The sequence below is a fragment of the Vidua chalybeata genome, chromosome 19 (assembly GCF_026979565.1).
Source record: "Vidua chalybeata isolate OUT-0048 chromosome 19, bVidCha1 merged haplotype, whole genome shotgun sequence".
Classification (NCBI taxonomy): Eukaryota; Metazoa; Chordata; class Aves; order Passeriformes; family Viduidae; genus Vidua; species Vidua chalybeata.
The window spans coordinates 6,327,057-6,354,002 of record NC_071548.1 but is presented as its reverse complement, the minus strand read 5'-3'; the positions used below and the strand labels follow the sequence as shown (position 1 = coordinate 6,354,002).

The window sequence follows — 26,946 nt, the reverse complement described above, 5'->3', positions numbered from 1 at the left end:
AGAAAGAACTCATTCAGGGTCTGGTTCAAGGGAGTGCATCATGTTGTCCTGGCTCATGAACAATGTTGAATCAAATGACAGAGAAAGAAGCTCACAAGGTCTCTCAGGCCATATATTGGCTTAGCAACATCTCATGAAATTTCTTGCAGATTTAGTATCTGATTATAATATCCCTGCACCTTTGCACTAAAGCAAAATATTTTCAGCAGGTAGTACAAAATAATTATTCAAATTCTCAAATGGATTACTACCACATTATCAGGTGCTGAAGAGAACATCTCCTGGCAAAGAGGATCATGAAAGCATTTCTATAAAAAAACGCTCCACAAAAAGAAGACACTCATGGATAAGTAGCTCTCTTCCTTCATTTATCATTTTTAGATTTTATATATTTAGCAGCAACTGATAAGTATTATTCACTTCAGTGATACCACTTGCAGAATCACAGAATCTCTTAGATTGGAAGGTACCTCTTGACATCACTTAGTCCAAGCCCTCAACTCAAGGCTCAGCTGGAACAGTCTGGCCAGGCCCATGTCCAGTTGGGTTTTGAGTATCTCCATGGACAGAGACTCCATAACTCATCCGGGCAGTCTGTTCCAGTGCTTGACCATCCCCACAATTAAAAGTTTTTTATTGAATTTTTCATGTGCATTTCCTTTACTTATAGGAAAGTTCATCCCTGTAATATCCCAGGACAGCTCAACATTTCTGGAAATGCTACAGAAATACACTGATTACTTGCATTAGCGTCCTGGCATGATCATTATTACATAGCTATCCTTTCTGACATCACAACTCATTCAAGTTTTCTTTTAGTTTCATCTGTTTTAAGACTTACTTCTTACAACATGTCTGTATTATTCTGAATATATGATTCTAACATTGTAGCAGTGTTTCTCATTGCTTTGAAGTCCACAAAACCTCTTGTCAAGGGAAAATACAATCAGTGGTGTGACAATAGAAATTTAATTTTACACTCTTTCATGCTCTCTGAACAAGTGGAAAGAGCTACAGAAGATGAGAAATAATACAGACTCAGATGCAATATTTTAAACCCCTTTCTATCAAGTAGAAAGATAGCTGCACGGGATTAACGGTTGCATTGTTATTTAGAAGACAAGTAGGTTGAGGCATCCCACTTCTAAGCTTAAATCACATCTACAGTTTCTCAACAAAACATCTGCTGAAGTCCTGCAAGTCCTGCCTGAAGGCACAAGGCTTTACCTATGTGTTAACTGAGAATTTCTAAATCCATGATGCAAGAAAATCTTAACATATATAATTAAAATAAATCAGTATTAACAGTGAAGCCTGTAACCTCATAATGTACACAGATTAACCCTTTATTTTAGGCTTCACTGTATGAAACAGGGTATTTGTTCTCTCTTCTGGCTGCAAATATCTCAACCTGACATACAAAACTGAGTCTGATAATTAGATCCGATACAGAGATGTCAAAGTAAGTGTGAACCTACAACATGCTGACAACATAGAAATCAGTCTTTAATATTATAATTGCGGATTTTTGCAATGCTAGAAGAGACTTTTGGTTTTAATAGATGAGCACAAGGTAAACTCCTGGATTTTAACTTCTGCTGAACTTCCAGCCTTGTTCCTCTGACGGTCAAATCTTCAGCTGATGTTTCACGTTTATCCTTGGCTTTGACATTTTGCTGAGGTTCTTCAGATTGCTTGATTGAATGTACAACTTCAAACTCCCCTGCTCAAAAAACAGACAGAAAAATACTTTGTAGTTATGTTTGTATTCAATTATGAGATTTGATAGTTGAAGAGAGCTGGTTTACTCTTTTCCTCTAAATATACTGATGCCATAGTGCCACATTGTCAAAATCTTATATTATCAGGACCATTTCTGTACATAGGAGCCCAGAACAGTGCATTAAGGCTTGCCATACTGATGGTATAACACAGTATCTTCTGCTCAATCCTCACTTCATCTGTACATGTTCATTCTCCATTAGCATCAGACTGCTTAAGAGAGGAAGACAGCTGGAAGGTCACTGTTAACAGTTCAAGTCAATCACTACCTATCTGTTCAACTGTTTTAACACATATTTTACAAGTTTACCCTTCTTTCCATTTTGAGAAAATCTGTTTGGATATGCATTATATAAAAGACTCAGAGGTAACTCTGTTGGCTTGAAAAAGCTGCATTGCTACCATTATCTTTTGGGTCTTTTTTTCAATCTTCTTTCACTTAGGAAAGCATTTAGTATGTAAATATTTGGTTTTGTTGTCTAAAATATCTGTCTTTCCAGAAAGGACTAACTCAAAAAGAAACATCTTTGTTTAGGAAGCAGTTGGACTGGTCCTAATACCAGTCAGAGTCCATCTTGCATAATTCTCACATAGTTCTCCAAAAACTATTATCTCCAACTAACTGAACTTCAGTCTTATCACAGGTTTCTTTAGGTAAGATAAGTGGAACTGTTCAATCACATTATTCACTGTAAACTATAGGTAATATTTACAGGTGTTTGGCTCCAGCCACTTCACCCTTATTTTTCAAGGCATTGAGACTTTAACTTCAGATTTTCTATGGAGAGCCAAAGCAGACAGCAGAAGTAGTCATAATAAACCTGTGATGACACACACTATTCTGTACTAGTTTAATTTTATAAGCATCATAGTCTGCAGTCCCAGATACTACTCAATCACAGCAAGAATAAAAGGTGCACAAATTGACAAAGATCAGTTACTAGTAGGAGAAGGTAAATTTCCAAAGTCAATTGGACATGGTAGAAAGTCTAAACAAAATGCTGCATCAAAGATAATACTACATGTTCCTGAATTACGGAATGAATTGATTGATTGAAAGTTTATAGATTGATGCAAAGCATGACACTGTGGCTAATGTCAAAACATGACACTTTTCAAAGTAATTTTTATACACTGGCTTAGCTTGAACCAGCTGTTCACTCATGTGTGTGATCTCTGCACTGACTCAGCTTGGTGACAAAAGCTCAGTGGACTCTTGAGCTGTGGATGTGAAATCCTGTTGTCCAGCTTGCCACCTAGTGGCTTCCTACAGATGTAGAAGGTATGGAAGAGGATGCTTGAGCCCATGAAGATCGTTGGGTGTATTTTCCTGCATGGGAAATGGACTTTAATCATTAGAATACCTCTACCACATCTGGCAGATAAGAAAGCAGAATTTCACAACATCAACCATTTAGAAAAGTGCAGGCAGCACTGTCTGAAAGGTATTGCTTCAAAGATTACTGTCTTGAACAGAAACAGCAGCAGAATAATACTACTTCTTGTTTGTGGTCTAAATAACAGGAATGAGCAGATCCAGTGCTCCATAGCACACAGTTAACACTGCTTACAGACAGTCTGTTTTTTAAAATACTCAGTTTTCAAGGGCCTTTTGTATTCACTCAAGGGGATGACTTTCAGAAATTAATCATGTAATTCCAAAGGCAAAGTAACCAAGCACCAATGCATGACATGCATCCCTTCCTGTGAAGACTTCTGTATGCTTGTCTCCTGTCATTAGCAGAGAAACTATAGTTGTAACTAGTAAAGGCTACTTAGTTAGGTATTTGGAACAACAGCACAGAACACAAGCATTCTACATGGCTACTTTTAAGTTTTGGACTGTCAAAAATGTGTACGAACGCAGAAATTTAAAACCAACCACCGCAAACTTGTAAGGTTAGTTCCAAACATTAGGAAAATATAAAGAATCAATACCCCAGAATTAGAAATACTATTTAAATGCAGTAGTTTGGTTTGCACACCAATGAAAAAACACACCTAATTTACAAGCCTGCAACTTACTTTCAGAAGTGACCGTGGTAACCAGAGCTAGCAAGATCATAGCTAAGCACCTAAACTGCTTTTGAAAATGGAACTAAATGTTTAGTGTATTGAAATGCTTAACATATCTTCCATTTGATGTGTGCTAACTTCAGTCAGAAATGAACATTCATAGATTTTTTTTTTTCCTCAGAATAAAAGAGATATATGCATACATGTTGTAGAGGCAAACTGAAATTTCCTCAGATGGAAGTTTCATTTAAGAAATTTGTCACTAGATATTTGCTTATGGCTAACAGTGCTTCTGAAGAAACACCAACTCAAACAAGTTCCTATTCAGGAGAAGAACACAGAAATGAAGAAAACATAGCTAGGGCATTAGTTAATATTTGTGAAACACTTCAAAGATGAAGTTTTACGTAACACTGAAGAGAGATCATGAGTTTTTCTCTGATTGGAGCTGGAATGATGCCAGAGCCACAGCACTGTTTCTGTTTGTTAATATTTTACCAGATTCTTTCTCTGGCCAGCTTTTTACCCACATGGATTGCTCTTAGAACTGTCAGTGATGTCAAAGCTGTTGAAATTCTGTCTAGTGTGGAAACACTTAAGATAACTTTTGATCCATGAAGTGTGGAATTTCAGACGACAGAGCTTTGCAAGTTACAGAGAGAATTACAGTACAAGAAACTCCCCTATCTAAGCTCAAGTAGTAAATAAAAAAAGTTACTTTACCTCAAAGCAGCTCACTCCTGTTCTTTGTTAGGCTACAATGTAAGCCCAAGTTATTAAACTGAGGATACAGTTATGAATACTTATGGTGGTGGGGATTCTCAAAAATATATTGTGGGATTTGAAAACACAAAGTTTCATCTACACTAAATATGTATAAATCAAATGACTAGTGGGGGGGACAGCTTGCCTTACACCCTTATTCCCCCTGCACTGACCCCAGCCTCTGCTAACCCAAGGATAGCTGATTGGAGCTGATAAGGAGCTTTTCACACAGTACCACACAGAACCCTTCACAGTACTGGCTTCATGCTAAATGCAGTATTACAGTTGAATTTCAATAGGTGATGTTTGCTTTTTTCCCCTCTGAAAAACTAGTAAGTATCTTCAAAATTAACATCCAAGCTATGAAATCCATCTAATTTACACAGTAAACTGAAAATTAGCAGGTAGAGTAAGGAGAGAGAAAATTAAAATATCTCATAGCCTTCTGACTTGCTTGGAAGCTTACACAAGGTCTGAATTTGATGGTGAAATGAATAAAGTATATAACAGTCCATTTCAGTAATTAAGATGTAGTCATTAACTCTTCAAAACACATTTAGTCATTGCATTGTGTAATATGTTGGAAATACAGCAAACTCCAAGGCTTACTTGACATGCCAACCATTTTGAGCGCCAGTAGGCTGTTTCGTACACGTAACATGAAAAAAATGAAACTGTTCAACAGGTTCAGAAAAATAATTTTCAAGCTACAATTCTGTTTCACCAGAAATTCCCACAAAACACATCTACTGGTGTTACCAATTTCGACAGAGTTGAACTGTTTGAATAAGTTGAAAGGTTTGAATAAGCAAACTAACTTGCGTGCTCTGCTGCAAATAATTTTTTTGTCACTGAGCTTCCAAGTCTCTGTGTGCGTCACTTGTACCTGAAAGCCCAGTTCCAAGTCACTCTGTCTCCATGACAGTTCTATCCATAATATACAAAAGCTCTATCCAAAATAATACAAGCCTCTGCTAAAAATCAGAAGCAGAATTTGAAAATTTTGTATCTAATGCTTCTAAGGTGATGTTGTTCCAAAAAAAAGGAAAGATTTTGCTTTCATATTTTTTTTTTCTGAAATACAGAATTCAGTCCAGTGGAATTAAGGACACCTTTTCCTGGAGGAAAAAGATAAGCAGCAAAATAGAGTTTTAAAAATTGTATTCTTATAATGCAGTATTTCGGGGCCTGCATGTTTGAGTAAGAAGTTTCACTCTGCTATGCCTCATATAAATCTGGATGCAGAGATCACATTAAACGTGGACTTAGGAAAATATTATCCCTTATTGATTCACATTTCACTTGTTCCACGTTGGCAGTATCCTCTGTCCCTTTTGCTATTTCTAGATCCCCAAAAATCTACATTAAGTTTTGCAACAGTGGCTGGAAATTTCTAGACATTAAGAAACTGATGTCCTTGTAAGGCTGCCAGAGCTGTTGCATCAGACATACAACAGCACAAAACTGCATGGTGCTATCAGTAATGTTTCAAAGACATCCCTTTTGCTTATCCTGTCAATATAGGCCTGGCCTGAAATTCTCTTCCTATTTCAGTCCTAGCCTCACAAAACAAGCACGTGAATCATGAGTGTCAGCACTATTCCACTGTCCATTCCAGTCCTACAGGTCTGTCAATGCATGTTACTTTGTCCCTGCAATGCACTGCTGTTGTGAATAAATACACTTATAATCCACTCTTCATTTTGAAAGCCCTTTTAAGTATTATTTTTTCTTGTGAGCTACTAAAGATGGTTCATTGCCTCCATACACTGGTTTAAAAATAGATGTAACATAGGCTGGATAGGATGCTGTGGGTGAAATGTCACAGTGCTTATCACTCCCTGCTCAGAATGTATCTTGACACAACTTGTGTCCATTGCCACTTTTAACTGTGCATCTCTAAGAGTCTGGTTCTGTCTTCTCCAAAATCCCCTCACTGGGTAGTTAAAAAGCACCAGTCAGATCACTCACCTACTCTTCTCCACACTGAACAACCCAGTTCTCTAAACCTCTTCTTGTGTAATGTGTTCCCATGCCCCAGCCATTTAGTGGCTCTCCACTGGCCTCCATTTTTTCACACTTTTGTACAAGAGGGTCCAAAGGTGGACACAGTGGCCTCAAAAGTATCAAATTTAGGGGAAGAAATCACTTCCTTTAATCTTGTGATTGCATTCTTGTTCCTGCAGTCTGTATGTGATTAATCACATATGAATACCTATGTAATGGTAATACAGCTCATTTGAAAAGTCTAAATGGCTGCCATATTGCTATACAGATACTGTCAGATCTCAGGAATAATGATGATGATGAAAATAATATCAAGGCAAAAAGCCCAATCAATTCAAATAAGCCCTACAGCACTTTGAGAAATAACTTATTGAAAGCTACACCTCTTATTAAAAAAAAAAAACAAAAAACAAACAAACCCAACTTTTACTGGAACATTCTGGAGAAATGTTTGCCTATTTATAATTATCTTTTATAAAGAAAAGTCTACAATCCCTCTAGGGAACATAGTCCACTATTATCTATCCCTAAAATTTTTCCGATATTATCATGTAAGTCCATTATTTTTTGTCCTACCTACAGCAGGTGTTAGTTTCCCAAAGTTTAGCCAATGAAGGATTAGTTCATGAACGGACCAATAGTTTGAAATACGTAACATTAAGCTGCAATACACTGCTCAAGATAATAGCTGCCATTAAAAGGTTCCTTAACAACTTGCCCTGTAAAGAGGCTACACTTTACTGCACATCTTACAAATGGTGTTCTTGCTAAAATTTCCAAGAACATGTGGTGATTTTTGTAGAAGTGTCACACTAATTCATGTTCAGGCTATGACCTAGGTTTTACCTTCTCCTGTCATCCTAACCCAGACACTGTCTCACATATAAAAATTTGTGCCTGCTTCTATTTTTTCCCATTCCAACTTGTCGCTGTGGACTATAAAATTCTAGGGAATCCCCACAGCATATACCACCATTATGCCTGTGATGTCACCTTTGGCTTTTAGATCTTAGTGCTCTAAGCAGTATTGTGGCTATAAACCAGCCAAAAAAACACCAATTAAGCAAGGACTTGCAAATTACAATTTGATCTAAGAGTCACTTGTCAACACATGAAGTGTGCAGTTCTCAAACAGACACTTTTATATCTGCCCCAGCTAAGTTTTAGACTACATCAAAACAGAATTTGCATTTTACAGGAGTACTTAATAGAAGTGAAGAAGCATTTGCAATGATGGCATTTAAACCAGACAGCTATATGGACATTCCCCTTAATTTTTACTTCTGCTGGCAACCATGAAATTCCCTTCAAGTAACTCATTCAGATTCTGATCATAGGACTGTAACAACAGGAGCAGTATGTAAAAGAATTAGTGAACAATGACAGAATCCACCATAATTCCACACTTCCAGAAGAGTCAAATATTGTGACTGCTTTACAAAGCAGGCTTACCCTGGCTGGTGTTCTTTCGAGGACTGAGTTGAGAAAAGCTTGATCCCGTAACTAAAATTTGACAGAAATTATGTGTTCTAGATGAAGAAAGCTGAACCTGCTGGACATGACTAGGACTCTGACTGAGCAGCTGAGTTTGAACAATCTTTGTGGATGTATCTGCCTTTGTTGCTGAGAATGTATCTGGCCCATGATTTTCAATAGAGAAATCTATCCAAACCTGTTCAAATTCAAACACAATCTTACAGATATACATACTTTTCACATTAAAGATATCAGAAAATTGGTTACATTTCATAGTGGCATCTTGGACTTGGAAAGAAAGAGGGTTTCAGCAAGAGGCAAGACAAAAGAAAATTATTATTTTTAATTTTGAAAGGTTGTACAAGAAAATTAATTACAACATCATGGCAGTGATTGAGAAACCCTAGTTTATTTAGTGTTAACAAATATGATTTTGTACAGGAACAAAGCATAATTTAAAAAAGACATAGGTTTTTAAGTCTTTGAGGAGATGACTGTTGAGCAATTCAAACTGAAAAAGCCAAATGAAGGTGAATTACATTGATCATAAAACTGCACTGTACCTCACTGGATGGTAATTCTGTTTCTTCTCCACAGCTGCTTGGAGCTTCTTCTTCCTTTAAGCTAGGGCAGGCAGTAAGAGAGGAGAACCTTGAAGGATGCTGTTGCCTTGTGCACTGCAACTCCTGATGTGAAATATTACATTAACACAAGTAACTCATGATCCCTAAAACTAACACTCTTATAGCTCAGTTTGCTGTTACACTGTTAGATTTACAATAATCAGTTATAAATAATATTAAACAAAATTATGTTCTCTTCAGATCAACAGGGCCAAACTACCTTTATAATAAGCCTAGTATCAAATCTGTTCAATAGGTACATTTCTTGGTGCTGTTACTATCACCTTGCTTGTTGCTCAAGCTTGTATCGTCAGGGTCCTTCTTCACTTTTGTATTTTCCCGTGATTAAATTACAGAAGAAAAACTCCAAAACAATACCTAAAACCCCAACTAAAATAAAGCAGCTATGGAAAAGTAAATCGTCAGCAGCCAAAATAAACTAATTTACCTCTCAAAGTTTCACCAACTTTTAACTTGTAGCAACTAAAGTGAGATTTGATGAAAAGCAAACTGCTTCAGCCCTGTCAAAGGAGATGCAAATAAACATTGAAGTCTTTTGCTATATATTTAAGACTAAATAATCCCATTACGTAAAGTAATTGACAGTACAATTCCTGTAGCTCTGACAGTAATAAATTATCTTGGTTTTTTTATAAGGATGAAGACCTTGGAATGTGGGAGCAAATGTAGTCTGGCCAGTAAGAGGATCACCTAGAATAAAAACACCTAAACTAGAATAATAGTAGTCTTTGGAAAGTCAACCTGGAGCTCAGTTTTTGTGTAGGAGCTGAAGCCTCAGCAGATATATTCTGAGTAAAGAGCAGCCTGGGAGGAGAGTATGGAACAGCTTGGATGTAAGAAGGGTTATCCTTTCCAGTCTAGACAAATGATGAGCTCAAAGGTTCCAGAGGTGGAAAGATGACAGCCACTCAATGACAGCCACTTCAGCCACAACCTCCAAGCAACCCATCAGCTGAAGAGGTTTTACTACTACTCCCAGAGTTTAGCTCACCATCTGGAAACTCACAGTCAAATTCTACCTCTCCAAGTGCCATAGTCATACTGTATTTAAAAAATCTATTTATTCTTACAAAAACAAGAATCATCTTTAATGATTTTTAACAGAACATGGGAGACACAAGATATGTAGAAAACTACAAAGACAGTATCTTGCTCATTAAAAGCAAGATTAAAAGGCAAGAGAAGACTGGGATGGATGGATATGAATAGTCATTCATCTTAATTTGAGAGTCAGCTAAGTTCTAAGGTGAGCTATGAAAGAAAGAATAATTAAAAGAGGCGGAAAAGGAAAAAAAAAGTGGTTTTGAATTTTGGTAATTTTGCCCAGATCTGGAAGTCACTTTTATGTATGTTTGGTATAAGCATTTAGCTAATCTTTTTCAGACCTCAATCCCAGCAGTGCAGAGATTAAACAAGCAGGTTACAAGAGGTCTCCTCAACTAGTTTGCTGAACCCTAATTTCCTTTGTAAAAATTATTTCCAGTGTTAACGTTTAATAAACAGATCACTATTTCTGAAACAGACAACTGAAAGTTCAAGTGAACAAAGGATGCCAAGCTTGTGACTTTAGGTTAATGAGATGATCACAAGCACATAGAAAAAAATACATATCCACAAGCATGCTGAGGCATTCCACAAAATAGCAAACAGCCAAAAAGATGATCAGTGAATTGGAACATCTGACGTAGAAGAAGAGGTTGGGCAGCTGGCCTTGCTGGCCTCCCGAAGAGATAAAGAGTGATCTTTTCAACATGTATAAGCATCTTATGAGGATGTTAGAAGGAGATAAAGATGATTGAGTTGGAGTCTTCTCAGTGGTATACAGTGGAAGACCAAGTGACAGTGAGCAAAAAAGTAAGTACAGGACACCTCACTTAAGTATAAGGGAAAAGAAAACCCCAACCAAATGACAGCCTTCTTTATTGAGAGGGTGACTAAACTCTGGAACAACTTGCCCAGAGTGGTTCCCAGAGGAAGTGTTTCCCCAGCTAAACTTGGTTAATAATTCTACTGGAGTTTTATACCTCAGAGCAACAACCTCACCCTTCCTAAAAGAACACTGTTTACTGCCTTCAAAACTACAAAAACAATCAACTACTCTGACTCAATCCTCACAGGAACAAATCTGCTGATCAATTAAGTAAAGTACATAGTGAAATCCTGACTATCGAAGTTACTGGGAGGTCTGCCACTAACTACTAGGGAAGCCAGGAGAGACAGGTTAACTATATATGCTACTTTTATATATGGAAAAGGTGCTATTACAGTCATTTGGACATGGGTGCTTTAAAATCCCACCACTGTATTTGGAACTGATTAATAATTTTAAAGTTTATGTTAGAACATAGTGAAAATGCTTCAAACAGCCTTTCTTGCTTAGTTAAAACTAAGCCTTATGAAATTTGTAATTTAGGATTGCATTTACACTGCATAAATACATGTGTTTCTGAAATACCTTGGTGGAAGATAATTTTTAAAAATATTACTTTTGAAGTCCCAAACCATTTAAACTTATGGGGAGCCATCTGGCTTGTGGCCAGTCACTAATGGTGTTTGCCAGGGCTCAATTTTACAGTCAGATACAGACAGTGATCAGTAAAATCCCTTCAGTAAGAAACTTGAGGATTAGCACTTTTTTTCCATTCTTTTTTTCAGAAACATCTAGATAATGAGATTGTAACAATATTCTACTTGCTCTACAAATACTGCAAATCTATGTGCACCCATGCACTTTCATTTGCCTGCATAAACATAAAATATTAATAAACAGGCTAACTTATGCTAATCTTGAATGGAACCGGTTTTCTGATCCTTACTGATTCTTTGCTTTCAGAACATATTACTGAGACTTGCTAACAAAGCACATGCTTCACTCACCTCATGTGCTAGCCTGCATAAAGATGAGTAATCTGCTATTGCCCAGTGTTAATGAAGACGACTGTATTATTTTATTGCTTGTTTTTATTACTTTAGATTTGCATATCTTACAAAATGTGGTCTCATCCCTTAATATCAAAGCAATGATTCGTGATTCATCTTATATTTTTTTTCTATGCTCCAGTCTTTGATCAATAACCTGGATATATGAGTTGAGTGTGCATTAAATTGGCTGATGATACTAAATGAGAAGGACTCATTGATTCCCTTCTGGGTAGACAGACCTTACAAAGAGACCTCGATAGACTGAAATGCTTGGTAATCACCAACTGCATGAAATTTAATGAGAGAAAAAAAGCTGGATTCTGTACCTGGGACTATAGGCATGGATGTCTGTATACATTTGAGGGACTAGAGGCTGAAGGTCAGCCTTGAAGAAGGGGATCTGGGGATTTTGAATGTTGGCAAGCTCAGCATGAGTCAACAGTGTATCCTGGTGGCCAGGAGTGCCAGCTGTGTCCTCAGTGTGTTAAGCACAGCACAGCTAACCAACCAAAAGAAGTGAATGTCCCACTATGCTCAGCATTGATATGGCTTTACCTCAAGTATTATGTGCATTTTTGGCTTCACAATATGAGAAAAATACAGAAATATTAGAAAAAAGCCCAAAGGAGGGCAACAAAGATGGTGAAAAGATTAGATGGCTAGATTTAAGAGGAGTGGATATTTGGCTTGTTCAGCTTAAAAAAGAGAAGGCTGGCAGATGACCTCATTGCCCTCTATAACTTCCTTCCATGATGGGGAAGAAGAGTAGGAAGTGCTGGTGTCTGGTGATAGGATGTGGAAGAATGGCTTAAATCTGCATCAGGGAAAATTCAGACAATTCTTCCCTGAGAGGGTGGCCAAGCTGTGGAACAATCTCCTCAGGGCATGATCATGGCCCCAAGCCTTTCTGTGTTCAAAAAACATTTGGGACAATGCCCCCAACTTAAATGACTTAACTTCTAGGTTGTCCTGTGTGACATCAGGATGCAAAGATCCTCATGGGTTCCTTCCAGCTCCAAATATGCAATGATTCTACGTAATCTTGCAAAGATAGATTTGAGCTAAACTCAGTCAGAGTAATTTAAATGCAGAATTTTAGGTTATATTCATGGAATTAGAACTGGCTTAATGGCTTATTATCACTAAGTTTCAAACAGCCTATGTGTTCACTCACCTGTGTTGTGAGTCTGTGCTGTAGATGCTTTAGAACTGATAGCTGACATTGTGTTCTTTTGACAAGTTCTCTTGGAAGAAGACTACCAGAAGCAATACAAACTGTGCAATGTTTAGAGCTAACAGGATGCCAGACTCCTGTAAAGGAGAGAATATACTGAGGAAGGCACTTTGTTGATATTTTGTCAACCATATTGCATTTCCAGCAAGTGTTTACAGCAGATAATAAATGAACCACAGAACACAGGCCTTCTCATCACAAATGGTTTCAATGCTATGCAGAAATGGGCATCATGCTTTTTTCCCTTTATTTCATTGCCAGAAAAACTATCCATGGAACTTAGATATCCACAGTGAAATCTTTTTACATTATATATACTCTTAATTCAAGTTTACTCTACAGTAAGCTTATTCTGCTTTCTCTTCCACTTTCCTAAAGTGTTAGTTTTTATTCCAAGAGACACACTACCTCTTTTCTGCTCATAAACAAAGTCTTAAAGTTCCAGTTCCCACACTGACACCTAGGCACCAGGGAGTTCTTCATCTAAGATGTTTATCAACAGAAGTCACTACAAAGACTCTTGTTGTTCTATCTTAGCATCTCCTATCACAGGATAATCTTACTAGCAAGGATTAGTACCACAGTCTCACATGAGCTATGTAGATCAAGGATCAGTCAGGTCCAGCACCATTTTTTAATAATGAAGCCTAGCTTTCTCCAGCTCAAAGGATGAACTGATTCTCTGTCCATTTTATTCTAAATATATAAGCTAGCACTTTTCTTTAGAATAAATTTACCTTCCTTTAACACCATTCCAAGTTCTGCCCTGAGTCTGTTTCCCATTTCAATCAGCTGCCGCTTTTCTTGGCTCAGAATTGAAATTTTTCTTGCTGCTTCCTTGAGTTTATTTTGCATTCCTTGTAGAGTGTGTTTGACATTATATTGACAACCAATACCAGTACCTACATCAGGTAGCTGTTGTCCAAAATCTACCGTGTTTTCTTCAAGAACTTTGGGTTCTGGCCCCTAAATAAAACAGATAGTGCTTATAATGAATATTTTGAAAGTGAGGTCTGCAGGTTCAGAGATTTGTACAAATACGCATGAGAGGTCAGTTGAAGAAAAAGTGTAAAATTGAAGGCTACAGTCCATTTCTTAGGGCCCATTTTCAAGATTTTGTTAGCAGTATAGGGCAAATTAAACTGTGGAGCAAAACACTGTAAGAGCCTGAGACATTCCCACAGATATTGTCAACTGTAAGTGTAAAATACTACACATAGGATAAACACTGTATAACTTCAAACTAAAGCGCACTTAATTTTAAGATAAAATGTGGAAAAAAGCTCTTTATACCAAATAGCAATCTGCTACAATTCCTTTGTTTAATCATTGTGTACAAACAAACAAAAGGGGTAGATAAAACATTTACTGAAAAGTAAAGATTCTACAATCTGTTTTGTCTCTGGCAACCACTGGCACATATACATAATGGTAAGGTATATACCCAAAAGATTGCATCCTTGTTTTTCAAGACTTATATACTGTCTTCTTTTGTTGCATCGCTCTGGGAAATGGTTCCCCCCCCCCCCCCCCCCCCCCCGAGACCCCTGTAGCTGTAACCATATTAGTCTAACCCTTCCTTCCTTTCTGGACCCAATTGGCTGGGAGCCAATTGTCCTTTCCTGAACAGGAGGCTAGAAAAGGCGCTGCTCTTCCATTGTTCGCTGGCTTTCCCTCTTCCTCCCCTGGAAACCTCCAAGAATAAATCTTGGACCACATCGGGGGTTAGAGCCTCTTTTGGAATCTTTTGCCTTAACCCTGAAATATTTACCCAAAGCTCTCTCAGATCTGGGCTAGCGTAGTAACTCCAGGGGGCTGTAGGGGTAACTATTTCATTCTTTCAGCCCCTGCAGAAGAGACTTTTTGATAGCCATTTAAATAGTCATCATTCACTGAACATACAACCATTGTTTCAAATTTTAAAGCTCTTAGCTTTTCAATCAGGACCTCTCATGCTTATCTATTACTTAGCTATTATTTCAATTTTCTTGAATTTAGATGGTTACAGGTGGGTTTTACAGTAAGATTAAAGCATGAAACTGATACTGGTAGATCTTACAGATGACAGTTAGAAAACCCTGATTTTTAAAATTGTTTTTTAAACTGTCTTATTTCAGACTCTTTACTATGTCATGAAATTGCTGGGAGACAGGAAGAGGAGAACATAAAGTGACTTACTCCTTACATTGTATTAGATATTTGTCCCAGTTTTCAATTCCATTATTATTTTTTGCTAAGATATGTCACTGTCACATTAATGCTGATATTGTTCTTCTTACTCTTTAAAATAACACAGTGGGAATGATGCTTGTTAACTCTTGAACGGAGTAAAATATGTTCCCACACCCAATGAGTTCTTCCTTTGTGGGTGGTGAGCACTCCAAGACAGCACTGGAGCTTGGTACTTTCTCCTGGTCATACCAAGTTGCACTTGGCATTCAGAAAAAAAAAGACTAAAATACGGATTTACAATGGAAAACCTGAAGCAGTGATACACAGTAGCTTAAGCCTTTGCAAGTGGGAAAAAAAACCATCAAGACCGGTTTGCAAGATCAGAAGTGACTTGTGCCAAGGGATGACTAGTCAAAATTCATTTCCTAGGAAGAATACGAGTAAGTTTGGCTAAAAAAATCTTTGCTGGCTCTCATCTGACCCATCACATAAGCACATATTACTTCAGTTTCTAATATTTACTCAAACAAAAATAATACACTAGGTATTTAATTGCACACACACGCACATACATACAGATATTTTTAGGTAGCTTAAACCTCAACATACCTCTTCTGTGTCTGGGTTTACTACACAATCCAGCTTAGTTGAACTGATTTTGATGTTGCTCAGTGTGGTTCCAATTGAAATTTTGTTTGTGCTCAATGAACCTAGAAGAGGAGTATAATATGAATGTATATGTATTTATAGAGTTTAGGCCTTCATAGCAAGAGCTGCTTCAGAATACTGTGTCATGCATATAAATGTCTAGTTTGTCTAGTTACAGAATCATAAAACCATAGATTTAGGTTGGAAAAGACCTTTAAAATCATCAAGTGAAACCAGTGACCTAACACTGCCAAGTCCTCCACTAAACCACGTCTTCAAATGTCCACACACACATACATGCCTTTTAAACATCTCCAGGGATAGTGATTCAACCATTTCCCTGGGCAGCCTGTGTCAATGCTTGAATAAGCCTTTTCAAAAAGACATCTTTAATATTTAATTATTTAATATTTAATATTTTTAGTATTTAATTAAAAATTCCAATCTAAACCTCCCCTGGCATAACTTGAGGTAATTTCTGTTGTCCTATTGCTTATTACAAGGAAACAGAGACTGATCTCCACCTCACGACAACTCCCTTTCAGGTATTTGCAGATAGTGGTAAGTTCCCCCTGAACCTCCTTTTGTACACCACTTCAGTAGATATACTGTAAATGGACTGTAAACCTCCATGGCAGGGGGGTTTGGACTAGGAGATCTTTAAAAATCCCTTCCAATCCAAGCCATTCTGTGATTCTACATACTGGCTTCACTATCAGGAATTCTGTCATAACTTGAAATATACATTTAATTGCTTTACTTTTGCAAAATATATACGATTGCTTTTCTCGTGGTAATTTTGTAGTGACTTATAGCACACGCGTGCGCATGTGTGTGTGTATTTCTTTTCACTTATAATTGATTTGCAGTAATTTGTAGTACAGAATCTCAGACTACTGTGTTCTTGTATATGGTGCAATCAAATAATTTTTACACACTCATGGACTGGGTAACCTTCATAGGTTATGACCACGACTCCTAAACTTTCTTAACTGAATTTAAAGTTCTTTGTCAAGAGTTTCACCTTGCTCTGCAAGCTGTTTGTCTTCTGTTTGAGAAACAGAAGACAACATCTGCTCATCAAGATTCTCCATTTCTTTCCTCATTTGTGCAATAGCAGCCCGAAGGCTGGCATTCTGTTCCTGCAGCTTTTTTATTTCCAAAGCAGGGATATATTTACACAGAGAACTTTCATCATCATACTGAAATATCTGGAAAATAAAAGTACAAGACAAAAAGAACCCTTCATTAATAAGTGACACATATTCTCTCCACACCACTACACACACAGATCCTAATACTTTCAACCCATGAACATATGTGGGAGAAAAGTACCATAGAAGGAGAATAAATGTGTTTATTGAAGATTTGCCAGGGAAAGAATGTGCTGTACTGAGAATATCATAGGAGGAGGTGCACATGGGGAGGACCATGGCACCAGAGCTAGCTCTGTTTTATAACTGCTGTTCTGCAGGTGTGGTTTATCTCTCTTCCATGTGCAGGTAAACCCTCCCCTTAGAGGAGGAACTTACGGGCTCAACAGCAGTCCCCTTTCTGACCTGTCAAATTCTTGAAAGTGTCATTGGAGATCATATGTTGACAATAACATTGTCCTGGTTTAAAAGAGAGATATTTCCCAAGGAAGACGGGAATGTCCCTGGAATGGAAAGATCACCCCCTCCCTCCAAATTATTATGAATTCGAAATTACGGGGCTTCCAGGCAAAGATATAGAGAAAAGAATGACAGTTCTTTACTAGACTATATATCTATATGTCTATATATCTATATATCTATATAGATATAAAACAACACAAAACGAACAACAGCCACGACAAGAAGAAAACCTACTAACAGCCTTTGCCCGCCCATCAGGCATTTCCCCTTCGGTGTAGTTATTACGACAAGCGACAAGGGGCACTGTAGGCTGCGGCTTCAGCTGCAAGACCAGGACCTCCCCGGTGGTGATGGCAGCGCAGATGAGAGAGGGGGAAGAAGGGTTGACTCCCCCAGGCACCACGCCAGCAGTGATCGATCTTCGGCATCGCTAACGGCAGCCGGTACACGCTGGGAAGGGAAGCAGGGCTTTACCGCGATGCCCCACTACCGGACAGAGAAGAGGTTCGGCGGACATGCTGCTTCAGCTTCAGGGGGCCCTCCAAGCGGCGGTTCCGGGACGGGGCGGAGGGAATGACTTCCCCGGGCACCCAGTGGACTGTGCGGGTCTCTCGGCGCTGGCAGTCGGCGAAGTCCCAGTCAATGGAGCAGCCGGGACCCCCTTTCTCTCTTGCAAGCAACAGACTCAGAAGCCGGGCGGCAGGCGGAGCTTGACGGCAGTGTTGAAGAACCGCTACGCAGGAGAGGTCCAAGGCGAAGAAAAACCACACGACCGTCTCCGCTCCCAGTAGGGCAAAGACTGCCCAGTCCCAGCTAAGAAACTGCCAGAATAACTCTGCCTCCTCCCCCCCGCTTCTCCCACTCTCCCAGAACCATTACAATGGTATGCCAATGCCACGTCTTTTGTCTCTGGATCGCTGTCCATTCACCATCTCCCTGACAACAAATGGGAAGAAAATTCCGGGGGGAAAAAACAAAAACCAACCAACCAAACAAACAAACAAAACCAAAACAAAACAAAACAAAAATCTGACCCCAGGCAAACATAAAGAAGCTGGATGCCCTCTGCTAAGCCAAAAAAAGAGAAGGTGTGTATGGACTACACCCACATAACCTGGACAATGGACAATATCTAGAAAACACAACATTGATTGGAAAACACATTTCCTGGTCACTTGAAATTCCAGCACAATCTTCAGGAAAAAATACCTGGTAGGACCAATGGCATATAAAGACCAGAATACTAGGGCCCCGATATTATTTACTTTTGCTGTTTCTTCATTCTAAGTGTGTCTTGCAAAGATTTTTAAATGTTTCTTATCTTCTTCATGTAAAATGGAAAATGCTGATTTATCTCTCTCATGTGTTCACATGCTACAGCTATTGATGCCTATGAATCATTTTGGAAGGACGATGATAAAATAAAACACTAGACTAAATGCCAGCATTCTGAACTTCAGAAACAAGTGTTTCCTCTGTACCTGTGAGTTTAGCACAACTGGACATTGAGAATTGTTAGACCATTGTCTAATAGTCTCTAAACAATAAACATGTATTTAATTTTTCAGAAGCTGAAGTTTTTACATTACACAAAATAGGGGTTTTTTTCCACACAAAAATCCAAGAGCTTTTCAGGACTAATATTGTTCCCTTGACAGAATTCAAGTGGTACTGAGATCTGAAATTCTTTCTGCCCTCGGGCTGCTCTAAGAGACATCTTTCTTCTATGGCAAATGAAAAACATCTCTCAAGCCAACTTGATTACATGGCATAAGAGAAAAGGCCACTATTAGAGATTGTTCATGAAAATTAATCTGATCTCTGATAAAATACATGTGATGAACTGCTGTACACAATACAGAATTACTGTTTTAAGATTTTTGAAAGAAAGCTAAAGACATATTTCCCTGAGAAACACCATGGTGGGAAGACTCCATAGCTCTTTATGCAGTAGATGATTCTTAAACAGCGTTAATTTGAAATTCTCACCTCCTCTCTTGATGAAGATAGGCTGTGTGTTGGATCCTCTGATTTCTGATACCAATTACATTCAGCATTCTCACAGAGCTGCTGCCAGTTAAGTTCTGTTTGCATTTTACTCTGTTTCAGAATCCATTCTTGCTCAGCTGCCAGAGACAGTTGTTGTTTAGACCTATGATACAGAGAACAAAGCTGTTGATTTCAGCAGAATAAATACTGAGGATGTTTTGTGGATTTTTTTTGTTTGTTTGTTTGGGTCTGGTTTTGTATCGTTTAATCCAGCTTTGTTTATTGTTCACATCTTCTTTCCTTGTTCTATTTTCTCTATAATAATCTAATATATAATTAATCTAATCTATATTATCTCGCTATATATCTGTATATCTATATATGCATCTATATATCTATAAAATATATATTTAATCTATAATTAATCTAATCTATATTATCTAAATAGATAATTTTTAAATTATCTATTTTACTTTGTTCTATTCTAGTCTCAGCATTTTACTGAGCAAAAGCATTTTAATTGCATAGAGCTCAATAGTCTCTGAGGGTCCATCTGTATTGGGTATTTAGAATCAGCTTTGGAGGTCACCTCAGCTCAAGAGGCATAAACTGCCCTTCAATATCAATACTGCTCTCAGTACTTCCACCCGGAGCATATTTCTGTTTTGCTGATATCAGAAATGAGATACAAAAGAGCTAGGAATTCAAATTGCTGCATTGTCAGGGTAAAATTTCTAGGCTAAAAGGCTGCTGCATTTACATATCTTGAAAACACAGTGCAGAAAGAGGTAGAAGGTGCAAGTATTAGAAACAGTATTATAGATTTCTAATCAAGAACCCAAGTCACAAAATTGCAAAGATCAAAGGTTTCTTCTGAAGTGCCATCAGAGTTTAAACTGCATGACACAGAGTAAGCAACTTTTACATTTAATAAGTATACATGCAATTGTGGTTCTTTTGTTCTTGCTGAGTGAACAGCAGTTGGGCATGCAATCTTTATAGTCAAGACTGCAATAGGACAATGTGGTTTTAGATCCACTATTACAGCAGTGTCCTTTAAAGAACACCCAAGACAAATAAACCAAAACAGAAGCTAAACTCCAATCATGCAACATTCAAGATGCAGGAATCCATGGATACCACTAATGGCCAGGCAACCTTTTGCTACCCTAAAGGTAAAGTTTATAGGTAGAAATAATTTATTTTATTACACAAAAACCAACACAGCTGGAAAAAGATAGCAAACTTCTACAAGCCCTCTTCCTGAAAGCTTGTCTGTTTTTCTCAATGTTATCAAGTGAGGGTTTTTTCCCCCTCTACCTATATAACTCAATTTGTCAAAATATTAAGGTATCAGTTACAACACCACTGGAGCAAGTGGACATGGACATCAAAGAACAATCCAAGTAATGCTGGATGATGATTAGTGAACACTGCACAAACATATTTTTGAAGGGTGAATTCCTCATTACTAGCCTTGGAAGGATGACAGAGGTCTTTCAAATACCTATATACAGTTCTTGGTTGCATAGGGAAAAAAACCAGTCACTATGAATGCATACCACATATACCCACGCTTCCTGCTATCCTGGAAACAGTTCAACACATAGTTGGAAAAAAAAACAGCAAAAGCAACAGTCATCTTTTCACGTGTTTCACAAGGAATGACATTAAATTATAATACACTCATTCATTCTATGAGTAAAGGGCAACAACTTAAAATAAGTTACCTTAACTTCATGGGACAGAACTAAGTTAACCATTTTCAACTGTCTGCTTGTGAAACTCACATTCTCTCTTTTTTAATTCCCACATCAAATTCAGCAAGCACTACCTACGAAGGGAGTAACATATAGGTAACAAGCAAAACAATTCAGTCCTATTAGAAAGGAAAGTTGTGGCTGTAGTCAAGAGGCCTTTAAAGTGTATACTTGTAGAACTACCGAAGACTTAAGAAACTACAGCCTTACTGAAAAGTTGCTAGAAAAATACTACCATGTTTTGCACTCTGAAGATGAAGTGACAAGAGGCCTGCTGGGAGACAGGACACTATAGAACTTCTTCCCTCCCTCCCCACCTTGCTCCCGTTATAGTCATTGAATTTTAATTTAAAGGAAAAGAACAAAACCAGTCATATTGTTTGTCAGTCTTTGGGGGAAAAAAAATCACCTGTTGTTAGAAGACTTTACATTTCAAACCCAAGTAAGAACAGTACTACAGAATGTACATTCTACTGTGAAATTCTCCCAAAGTAACATTGCAAGTTACTCCAAAACATGAAAATTAAAGACAACAGTAAAGACACCACCGAACAAATGTGAAATTCTTGCCTCACAACACCTATGTTTTGTAAGTGCATGAAAAACTGTTCATAAAGAAGCCATGGATTTTCCAGAAAAGTAAATGGTTGCAGTGAGCTGCCATCCAGTGGCTAAACTGATAAAGTACTTTAAAAAGTGTTTGAGAGAAACTGCTTCGATGAATTAAATTGATAAAATACAACTGAAAACAAGAGAATAAGATCACAAGGGATTTTGTCTAATTAATACAAAATCATGTTAGATTAGGGGGAATAACTGCAGGAGATCCAGTGGCAAGCATGGAAGACGTGCTTCTTTAGTTGTAAGCATAAACAGTGGAGATAACTTTTTTTCTTCTCCAGTGTGGTAAGAGAAATCATGTGTATTAGATGATGTAGCCTTACGCTTGTGGGCAGCAGCTAACCAGCTTTATCATTACAGTTCAACCACAGAATGCACCATAACTTCCAAGCCAGTTATCAAATATTCTTCTGGTTCTCACACTTCTTCAGGTAGGTTCATAAACTGTCTTTGGGAAGCCCATGAGAAAGAGAGTCCTGGATGAAGATTCATTATTTTAGCAGGACTACTATACTGAGGGCAGCAAGACTTGGATTGGCAGGTGTTGAGTGGAAGACACAACTGCTTAACAAAACCACTTCCATTTATATTATATGTTGGTTTGGTTGACAGGACAAAAATTAAGTGTCCTAGTTCTAAAGACTAAATACATTCATATGTAAATTAGTAAAAGGAATTCCAATATCAAATACATTTTTATACAAAGACAAAGGAGGAAAGTTTTGTTTTTCTTTAAAGTTGGTTATATAGAAAAAGAGATGGTATAATGCCTCTCTAGGGTATCACAGTGGAAGATAAAATTTCACCGTTAGTAACGTGATCCTTTTGTGGTGAAATATAGGAATATAAGAAGCAGAAGGGGGAAAAAAAGCACCTTGTAATTAGGAGTATGATAAACAGTGTACATTTATTCATCTTGCCTAAGGCTACCTCTGCTTTCTAGATGCTGACCTTTCCTGTAGTTTCAAGGTTAACAAATTTAGCAGTGTGCTTACTACATAAAATAATCTTACACAATCTCACATTACTAAACACATTCTTAGCAATTCCTTACAAGGGGTAGCTGTCAACAACAGCTACTACACAAGCAAGGCATAATTTTCTAAACTGTAATTACAAATGTAATCAATTTTTAGAGAAATAAAAAACAGGAAAAAAAAAAAAGCTTATACAACTATAGCAATGTTAAACCAAAACATGCTAATTAAAAAAAAAATAAAATTGAAAAAATGATTGCTAGATGGCACTGCAGCAACACAAATTGCTTGTCCAACATTCTTATGCCAATTTCTGTCATCAGCATCTTCCAGTTCTTGAATCTTTTGCTCCATGTGAAGTTTCAGGTTCACATAATCCTCATGCAGATGAACTATGTGACTATTCTTAGAGCTAACAAAAATTAATTTACGTTAAAAAGCATGAAGGATCCACGTATAAAATTTTGAACAATAACACATAACTATTAATAGAGGATGCTGTAATTTCCTAAAGAAACAGGCACCATAACATCTGTTCCTCATGAGTTAGTGGAAACCAATTATAACAGTATATGCTATTACCCAAGACAATCCTTCAAAAGGTTACTTACATACAGAATATAGAGGATCTGCTGAAAAGTAGTGCAAGACCTCCACTTAAGTATACCTGAGTTCCTCCTCCACTCAAAATTTTCTGTTACATAAGAAAAAAATTGCAAAACAAGGGCTGACCAGCAGAAATCTGATCTTTTAGATACATTTGAAAATAGAAGTAGCTCTGTATCTTTCCCCCTCCTCTCCCAATATTTTAATTGCTATCAACAAAAAAGTTTCTCTGCGATCCAGTGGAAGAATACCAGTAACATCAGGATTTCAAACAAATCTGAGGAGCTGATACTGCTACCAAGACCAGTAAGTCCTCTAAAGATACACTGAACCTTTAAAGCTCTGCATTAATCCCTTAAAGACTTAACAGGTTTGCTGCAGCCTGTCACACAGCCAAACAAACCTATATTGCTATTGTGCTGATCTGCAATCTTCTATTTACTTTCAACTCTATATTACAGAGTTTTTCTGTAGCTGAATGACCATTGCATTTGATTAGATAAGACTGATCATATAATACCTACAAAAACAAAACTGAACTAAAACTTGAGAGTAACGAACAGCTAAATGCATATTCACTTTCACATTCTGCTAGATTTTGCTTTTACATTTACACTTCACCTGAAGTAATTAAATCCTATAGCCAGCACTCATGCATACAAACCAAGTCTATCAGAAGTGCGGTCTCCGTGTAGTCTAGACATACATTTTTGCACCTCCCTTGCTCATCCCCAAACCCTTAAGGGCAAGGCAGATCAGAAGAATGACTGCGATGGATATCAGAAGAATGACTGCGATCAGTATCCAGCTCAGCCTGGCAAAGAGGCAATTGCTGCGTTTAAGAGACTCAAATTCCTCCTTCCAATCCCAAAGGATACGCTCCATGTAAAACTCCTGAACTGGCTTTAAATGAATTTGCATATACACCATATTAACATAAACCATTTAGTAATTGATGAATTACAGTCTTGCCCAGATCACCCACAATAACTAAAAAAACTTATTTAAAACTTACCCAGCCGTCTCTACATTATAAATGTAGTTGGATCCAGCACAGTTTACAGCATTTTACAACAATTACAATTTTAAGCAGAGAGTAATTCCAAAGAGACTGTTATTTCTGAAGACAATAATTACATTAAACAAGAATTATGTGCAGACAGAACAAGAAATAAGTGTTTATTCCCTCCACCCTGCAAGCTGCACGTTTCTCTTTTCTTTGAGATATGTATGATGAGTCAAGGCACAGTCCAGCCCTGTCTTTTATTAACAATATTAACTGCTGTTAATATTGCTGTCTGATTTGTCTGCTTTTAGTTAAAAAGAAAATAACCAACAGAGAGAGCTTGTGCCTTTACTTGCTTCACATCCACTTCTTCCTATTGTTTATTATCCATATTTGCCTCTTAACTGATTATAAATTCTGTAGAAGAAAAAAAACCAACATTGTTTTTAAGCAGTATGGATGCTTTAAAAAAAAATTTGTTATTTATGTTCAGGTCTCTCCAGAGATTTGGGACAATCTCTGGAGTCGATATAGCTTCTTTCACTGTACAGTATTATTCTGTGTCACTGGTTGCAGATAATCCCTTCTGAATAAGCACAGGGATGCAGAGAACAAATGGGACAAGCATGCCTTTCAAATAGTGGCTCTTTAATCTCTTTAAATGAGAGATTTTCAGACCAGAAAATGCTATGCAGTATCTCTGTGCTAAAGGATGTCATAATTTAAATAACATTTTTCTTCACAAACAATCTAGACAACTCCAATTCTCTAGGATTGAAAAATTAGTCACTGATCGTTGGATGTGAGAAGTATAAAAAAATTCAAGTTTGCTCTTCCCAGGTATACTGAGGAACAAACCGTGCTAAAGGACACAATGATCTGATGGTCTTTCAATTCTGCTGGCCAAGATTTCACATTTATCCCTAAGTTAATTAAAATAGTGCTTTCGTATTGATTCTTGTTGGCAATGTTCAAATCATGCTACCGTGCACATATAGTGTAAGCTATATCTTTTTCATTTGGGTAGGAGAAGTAGATGATTTTTTTAAAAGTCACTATTATGGATATTCATAAACAGTACTACCTCCCTGCCTATAACATGCAACACTGAAAGGTCTGCTCTTTCAGTATCACACTTTCAGCTACAGTTGTTCCAAATGGATAAGGTGGCTACCACTGTTAAAAAGATTAACTAGATTTGAAATGCACAGAGGAAGGAAAAGACAATCGAGTGTTGGCAAAAGACTACACTGCCAACCGAACGACTGCCTGGCAGGAAGCAGACCCCAGAAGGAATGATTCCAGGGAGGGCTCTGAGGGTCAGATGTTCTGAGGCAGAAGAGCAGATGGCAGGCAGACTGTCGAGGTCAAACCCATTAGATGTAGGCAGCAGAGAGCAGAAGATAATGCTTTGGACTCAAGGGACAGCACAAAAGAGGGCACTTAGCAGGAAGGGTGCAGAAAGACAGTGGGTCCCCAGAGAGAGAAAAGGGCGCGAGATGCGCAGGCGACGCATCGGGAGCTCCGAAGGACAACCTGCGGCACAACTGTGCGACCGCACTGCCTTCCGATGGAAAAGCCCGGTCGCGACTCGCACCCTGACGGCACGAACCTCCTCATCCCCCCGCTCTCGGCTGTAGGCCGCGTCCGTCTCTCGAGCGGCGGCGGGCGGGCCGTGCCGTGCCGGGAGGCAGGCCCGTCTCCATGGCGCCACCGCCACAGCGCCGCTGCCGCCCGCCCGCTCGGCGGCGAGCCGCCTCCTCTCCGGCCCCGTTCGGGGAGGAGCGCCCGGCCCCGCCTGTCGCTCCTCCTGTTTCTCGGTTCCTCGCATTGCATTCACTTCCAGGAACCCTGCAGCGTATTCTCTCCTCCTCGCATTCTCTCCGTTCCGTCCTCACTATTCTCAGCAGCCTCTTCTCTGGATCGCGTGAGCACGGGCACGCTCCTCTGCAGCCCCGATCTCGTTTAGTAAGACCCCCTTCTCCCAAAGCACAGCTAGTACTTGTCCCATTCTCAGATCTCATTCTCCCGTTCACTTCTCTTCCTATACGTTTTGTTTATCCAACTGTTTATTGTTAAACAATTTCTCCTTAGCGCAGATCAGGAAGGAGACTCTTTGCCCCTTTCAAGTACAGCCATTACAGATGTGAACAAACTTCCTCTGCACTCCTACTGCATCATGTGAAAAACTAAAAAGCATGTAAAACAAACAGACCAACTGCAACACGAGATCATGCAGAACAGATAAACACATTCCACCATCAAGGCACTTAATTATTAAAAACCGTATCCATCAGCTAAACTGCTTTACACTGTCTAGGTGCGATGGAGGAAGAGGTAACACATACAGCAGGCCTAAAGCATGATTTTCCCTTAGTCACTCTAGATGACTTGCTTGTCTGGAAGTCATGAGGCAAGCTTCCTGTAATGTTCTGTCATTCTTCTGTTTTTCTAGATCGTATAAACAGCTTTTGCCTTCCAGAAACTCAAATGCTGCACCCAAATGATACTTGAAGTACACTAATTTAGAGAAGATAGAGCATTATCAGTAGTTATTATATAATTTTCCTTATGTCATCAGAAGAGAATTGTGTGTCCTAGCCCCATGCCAGTTAAAGAAAGAAGGGGTTTATTTTCACCATTAACTGTTAATGAAAATTAGAATCCGAACTAACAATTTGACTTTTGAAATAAAGCAAGTTCCA

General features: G+C 38.2%; 1 protein-coding gene across 1 annotated transcript; it reads right to left on the bottom strand.

Annotated features, from left to right (window-relative positions):
• Window positions 1-950: 950 nt before the first annotated feature.
• On the bottom strand, window positions 951-26,077 carry CCDC57 (coiled-coil domain containing 57). Its single transcript, XM_053960712.1, has 9 exons — window positions 25,854-26,077; window positions 19,272-19,434; window positions 16,691-16,877; window positions 15,628-15,728; window positions 13,584-13,812; window positions 12,787-12,923; window positions 8,610-8,732; window positions 8,023-8,242; window positions 951-1,723 (listed from the first exon to the last, which is right to left on the bottom strand). The coding sequence occupies exons 1-9, from the start codon at window positions 26,075-26,077 to the stop codon at window positions 1,500-1,502; spliced, it is 1,608 nt and encodes a 535-aa protein (XP_053816687.1). The 3' UTR covers window positions 951-1,499.
• Window positions 26,078-26,946: the final 869 nt, after the last annotated feature.